Below are 6,777 nucleotides of genomic sequence, written 5' to 3'. Positions count from 1 at the left end.
AAGGCGAGAGCCCAGCTATTGCTGGATCGATAACAACAACAACAACAACAACAACAACAACAACAACAACAACCGATAGGAATCCTTACGCAAGCACAGCAACGTCTAAACTCTCACAATTAATTTTCCATGGCTCGCGCGTCCACGCACGCACTCTTCTTTAAAAGTTTCAGTGCAGTAATCTAGGTCAACTCTAACTCTAAGTCTTAAGTGGAGAGGGGGTGGGGGCTCTCGTGGCCTAGAGGTTAAGGTGTTGGTCTCTCATTGAAAGGTCCCGGGTTCGAATTTTCTTCTCTAAAATTGTCTCCTTTCACCTGATTTCCTGCTCTCTAGCAATGTTCTGTCGTCTGCTTTCGTCTCCTCTTTCTGCCCCCACCCCCTCACCTCCTTTGCCCCTTCCTCTGGGCTCCTGATTCTTTCTGCAGCCTTTCTACTGCTACTCCTTCGCTTCTTCTTACTGCTGTCTTTCAGCCACACCCCTGATCTTCTGGTAGGAAAGATCTACACCTAGCCTTCTCGGACAAGGGCGAAAAATCTCGGAGGGCCCGTGTGCAAGTTGCGCACGTTAAAGATCCCTTGGTGGTCTAAAATCGATAAGAGTAGGCTTCGGCCGCCACCCGGGCAAAATTCAAAATTTCCTACCTACTGAAAAATATTAGGTGTGTCCCGCGTGCTCATATGACCTTATGCAGTTGCGAGCGCCGTAAAACACTTACCAAAAAAATCAGTCTAAAGCTCTTAACTGTTAATTTTCAACACTTCTCATTAATCTTGCTCCTCTTAGTAACTTTTCCACGTAGCGATGTCACTGCTTGTACCCATCAGCCATGAGATAACAACAATGTTATGTAAATAATTTGTATGTGAGGCAGTCTGCTCAAGAGTTGTGCCCATTCCATGTTATTACTCAACATTCACACTATATTATTCGCTATTCACAGTAATGTAATCCACAGACGGGGCATTCAGATCCGTGTGATTTTTACGGACAGTGGTTTAATTTTCTTCCAACCGTCGCAAAATTAGAGGTCATTTTTATCTAGAATGATTAAGGTAAATACAGAAATTCTTTACACTTGATGGTTTCGAGACAGAGTGATAAGTGGAGCCAGACTTTAGATATTTTTTTTTAAAGAAAAGAAATATACACAAACGAAATATCCCAATTGCCTGAATAGTGACTTCATGCTTCGAAGCTTCGATGGACTTTCTTTTCATCAAAATCGCACATACTGTGCTACTTCAGAATTACAAAGTTATATATCTGCTCATAAGGGTCTTGAACATTTAGCTCTCACTGGCAAAATTGAGGGCAAGCGAGGCAGAGGTAGGCCCAGAACAACATACTTAGGGAACCTAAACAAATGGGTAACAGGGAAAGATCAGGGAAACGTAGCTTTTTTTTAGAGCATCCGAGCAAAGGAATGAATGGAAAACCATGATCGCCGATGTCTGTCGCAGATCTGGCACTGGATGATGATGATGATGATGTCTGCTCAGTATCCAATTTTGAGAAATTTGAAATATTATGAATTCAAATTATATTTCATGTGGGTGTCAATATTTCTTTAATCATCTATTGACGAAGACAGCAACAGGCCAATACATGTTGAGTCTATCCTGGTGGTGAAAACGGTAGCCTAGCTGCATTTTTCTATCTTTGTTGAAGAGTAAATTCTGCTTTTTTTGCAAATGTTTTTCGCCTTTTCTTACTATGTAGATAACAGTTGAACGTCCTCTGACCTCTGACCTTCACCAGTCCAAAATAATCACATGTACAAACGATCACTTCCTATTTCTCATTTCACCCTTGGGTTTTTTGGTTGTTGTTGTGGGGGGGGGGGGGGGGAGTTGTTGGTATTGTAATGACCCTGTTCAAGGTGTGAAGTGGCGTCGGTAGTCTTGTGGTTAGGCTACCGGACTCGTAATCGTGAGATTGCAGGTTCGGAGGTTCGAGCCTCAGCTCGGTCCGACGTTTTGTCCTTGGGACAGGCCCTTTACACGAACTTCCCACTTGGCTCGGTCCTATCGGAGACGGACGTTAAACTAGGAGGTCCCGCCCCTTAAATAACCTAATAGTGTTGATAGGGGCATTAAACCCATATCATTTCATTTTGTTCGAGGTGTCTACCTGTCTAAGATAACCACTTGTTTCCTTGACAATGAGGGCCGTCTTCGACAATTTCGACTGTTTTACTTGATAAGAGCCGGGCTGCTTCAGCCAATAATATTATTATAGTCAGCTAACCGATCTGGTCTGTGAGGAAAGCAGCCCAGCAAAAAGACCGAGGCGTGACTTGATGTCTTCTCTCTCTCTCTCTCTCTCTCTCTCTCTCTCTCTCTCTCTCTCTCTCTCTCTCTCTCTCTCTCTCTCTCTCTCTCTCTCTCTCTCTCTCTCTGTGTGTGTGTGTGTGTGTGTGTGTGTGTGTGTGTGTGTGTGTGTGTGTGTGTGTGTGCGTGTGCGTGTGTGTGTGGGTTTGTAAGTGTCAACTGAATACGGTTACATGAGCGCGCCATTTTTAGTTCAGTAGGACTAAACTTTGAATTTTACCCGGGTAGTTTATTTTACAGTTGATATGCCTATAACAGAAATTGTTGGGAGTGCGACGCATACGTTAATGTACATACAGTATTGGTGTGAAAGTAAGATGAGCTGTTTCTGGTTCTGTAGCACTCTGTTTGCTGAGTGAAAACTGAATGGTCACAGTGAAGAAAAGGAGAGAAAATAAATCGTATCACGCTACCTAGAATTCAGACCCCTTTCATGGCGACTGTAGTATACAACTAAAATATTTACAACCTAGAATCATTGATCCCAAGTACACTTTTGTCTCTTTTTAAGAAAAAATAAGAAATATGAAAAATCCGCTTCATGCTGTATTTTAGAAATAAACTGGGTCTAATTATTAAAAACGATTATCTTTTTCGAATTCAGCACCCCAAAATTGTTAAAATTCAAGTAGTTTCAAGCCCGCAGAAAATTCCTTGTAGCCCAATGGTATCGGAATGACAAAAGCTATTTCTACTTAAATTAAGAGCCAGGTTGTCTTTGCTTGCTGTCAACACGCGCACCAAGTGGGGTTGAATAATTATAATCAGGGCGTCAACGTAACATCACCAGGAGTGACATTATTGAACTACACGTCTAAATCATGGAAAGGACAAATGCAGAGTGTTCACTGTAGAGCAATTTTCTTCGCTCTTAGTCTCAATAATGGATGAGTTGATTGTCTCAAAAATAAGTGTTTAATAGATTCAAACTCGCTAATAGTTTATTGAACCCCCATTCCCAATTAGTGCAGTGAAAAGAAAGGGGGAACTTAATTGTTGCTAATCAGTGTCGATTTTTTACTTACAAAGACGTTGCTGATGTTTTTCTATAGTACTTTAATGATTTCTTTTGGAGATTGAAGCTGCCTCGTGTGAAAAGATGAGCTGTTGTTGTTACTAGCCCACTTATCTTAACTCATTATCTGTGTGTATGTACTGAAGGGTCTCGTCATGTAGTAGCTCTGTTTGTCGAGATTCAATGGAGGCTTACGAGTAATTAAATAATTATCAACATAATATCTATCGTTACAAAGAACGTGAATTTACTGATAAGGTCATTTTCACTTCCACAAATTCTATGTCAAACATATATTAAAGTAGAACTTGATACTAACTGATAGTTACAAAAGCACTCCGATTGACATATCGCAAAGAGAAGGGCCTTAGAAGTTCAATACTTATATACTTCAGCTATCACTATCCTCCAGTTTCTAAAGCAGTAGTTGTAGTTGTTAATAGAACAGTGAATGTTTAGCAGTGGGAAATATTTTTTTGAGGAACTGAAGACAAGATATCCGTTCTCATATCGCCGTGCTCTCGCCACCAAAGAGTTGATTCTGTTTCAGAAAACGGGCCGCTATTAAAATAAAAATTTATTCTCCTGTTATACATTCTTCTTACAGAAAAACTCTGTTCTTTTATTAATTTCTAGAAATCATCTTATACTGTTCTTGAAGGTATTCAGGGGATAACCATGGCTTCAGTTGAAGATCTGGTGGGTTTGTACATGGGATTTCTCGTGGCCCTGCCAGTGGCCCTGTTAGGTGTAGCGGCAAATCTCATCAACGCAGCTGTCTTTCTCCATCAGGGCGTCAAGGACTGCGTGTCTGTCTGCTTGCTGGCGCTAACAATCTCTGATCTCTGCAGTGTTCTCAGCGGAGGTATCATCTACACCTACAACCTGCTTATCCACTTTAACGTCTACTCAGTCATTCACCCCTACTCCTTTGCCTATGTCGTGAGCTACATCTGCACTATGTTTTACGACATATCACAAGCCGTGATGGCTTTCGTTGCTCTGGAACGTTGTTTATGCGTTGCTATGCCGCTCAAGTTTAAAGAACTCTTCACTTTCAGAAGGGCCGTGGTTATCGTCTCAGCCCTGTACATTTTCACGGTGGCGGCGTACGTTCCTCACTACATCAGTTCAGGGCTCGTAGGTCGCTGGGACCCCACAACCAACACCACCCGCCTGTTCCTCTGGGTCGCTGACTACAGACCGAGCGTTGAACTGTATATCCGGTTTTTTCTTCAGACAAGTATGGCCTCTCTATATCAGGTCATTGTCTTAGTGTCCACCTACGTCATGGTGTGGAGTCTGGAAAGATCAGCAAGATTCCGGGGCCGTATGGACGTTATCCCACCCGGGACCGTCACAAAGGGAGCACAAGAAGGATCAACTCATTCCACGGGAACAGTCGAGGGGGAGAAGTCCGAACCGAACCAAGGAGTGGGTGGGAAGCAAGGCCATAGTCAACACATGTCAGATAAGAACATGAGAGTTGTGAAGACGGTCACCGCTCTGGCAGTTATGTCTCTCCTCTGCAACTCTGTGCGACTTGTGGTTGTCTTCTTGACCAAAATCGTGTCTGGCATGACGTTCGCAGGGAGCTATCGCAACGTGGTGGTTCTCCTGACCGTCGGGACGTTTGTTTGTCAGACAATTAACTCCTCGGCCAACATTCTTGTTTACTACAACATGAATACCAGTTTCAGGAATACTTTGAAAACTATGGTCACCGTTACAATGTGCAGCCCGTAGGCTAAACGACCATAACAGCACTTAGGCTGAACTACCATAACAGCACTTAGGCTGAACCACCAAAACAACATGTGGGGTGAAATACCCCCGACTCTCAGATTTTCTCATCTCAGCTCATTGAGTATAAGACAGACATGCGCAAGGAATTGTCACGAAAGCAGATTATTACTAATCAAACGTTACCACGCATTGCAGACATTTTATATTTGATTTACGAAAAAGAGTATATAATGTCAGAAAACATAACCTCAGTTATTTCATTGCCGTGAACAAATAAACTCTTTTTCAACAACTGACATCTTTGTGATTTGAATGTAATAAGAGGAGCCATAGACCACAGCTCCCAGTGCAAGTAATTCCAGTGTTCTGTTGAATCCTTTCCAGATGGTTGTTCTCTCTTAGTAAAGGCTCAGTCATGGTAAGATCTGTAGTCGAAAGGAGGCTGCAGATCACATGAAAGGAACTTGCAAAATATGGACTGGTTCGCAGACATTCGGTCATAAATAAATACCGAATAGAAAAATATGTTAACAGGCTAACCTTAACACTGATTCAATGTAGCCGTGTTCTACTAAAGGCTATTGAACAAGTTTTGATTTTTGTGGAAGCTAAATCCATAGACTTGTATTATCTTATCCTAGACCATGGACTCTGACGTATTTCAGGTTCGCTATAGGGGGCATTATTTGGGCCAAATGAGGGACAAACTAAAGGGGAAAAGGGTGAGGAGGGGGGGGGAGGACTCCGTGCACACTCGACTACAACGGGACTGGTGTTTTCCCGTTCATTCTGTACGTTATGATGCTCTGGCCTTGCAGTGTAGTTTAGATATTAAAAGTAATGAGCGACAGCCAATACACAGCGCATTTTTGGTATACAAGTCTATAACTAGATTACCCCCACACCCATCCACCCCCACATATTTAAATAAATAGATAAGTAAATGAATAAATAAATAAATAAATAAATAAATTTGGATGGATTTTTTTAAACGTACCGTACGAATAGAGCAGCTCCACTTCTTGCCGTCTATACAAATGAATGGACGGGCACAAACGTTAGTTCAGATGGCATCATACTGAGCTACGGCACGGATGTCCCTGGTTCGAATTCCCAGCCCGAAGTTTTGAACTCGGATTGTTTGGGGAGTTTTTAAGGCTCACAGCCCTTTTGGCTCGTTCCTATCGGGGGCGGCGGTTAAGTTTGGATGTCATGGCGCTGAAAGGGGTGTTAAACCGATACACTGATCAATGACCAAACCAATGGGCTCGAAATGTAGGCTAATGTGCATCGTAGTGAAATCAGGTGTCCGTCAAAATAATGAAATCGAAAAAAACCAACATTTTTCAGTCCATGGGGGAATTTTTATCGATTTTGTAGGTTTGTTTATTTTTTGCTTACTAAATAATGTCCATTTAAAAACACATTGCTCCGTAGATTTTACTGAAAAACCTTAATCAAAAGCACATAAAATGTAAATGTGCAGTTTCCAAGGTCTCAATCTTTGAAAGTGACCAAACTTTGGCCGCCATTTTCTCGCTAATTTTACCTCTGACACCAAGTGACCCCCTCTTTTTCAATCTCAATTATCTCAACTCTTGTTCACGATAGACCAATATTTTTTTTCGTCAAAAGCAAGGAAAATGTACAGAATGTAAGATGATATATATATACATATATACATA

At 41.9% G+C, this 6,777-nt stretch overlaps 1 protein-coding gene across 1 annotated transcript; it reads left to right on the top strand.

Moving 5' to 3' along the window:
- Nucleotides 1–4,024: 4,024 nt before the first annotated feature.
- Nucleotides 4,025–5,092, top strand: LOC101845049. The gene has a single exon (XM_013086503.1). The coding sequence runs from the start codon at nt 4,025–4,027 to the stop codon at nt 5,090–5,092; it is 1,068 nt and encodes a 355-aa protein (XP_012941957.1).
- The last annotated feature ends 1,685 nt before the right edge of the window (nt 5,093–6,777 follow it).

Source organism: Aplysia californica, unplaced genomic scaffold (assembly GCF_000002075.1).
Source record: "Aplysia californica isolate F4 #8 unplaced genomic scaffold, AplCal3.0 scaffold00001, whole genome shotgun sequence".
NCBI classification, from domain to species: domain Eukaryota; kingdom Metazoa; phylum Mollusca; class Gastropoda; order Aplysiida; family Aplysiidae; genus Aplysia; species Aplysia californica.
Note: the sequence above shows the minus strand (reverse complement) of the source record. Positions and strands in the feature narration are given on the sequence as shown.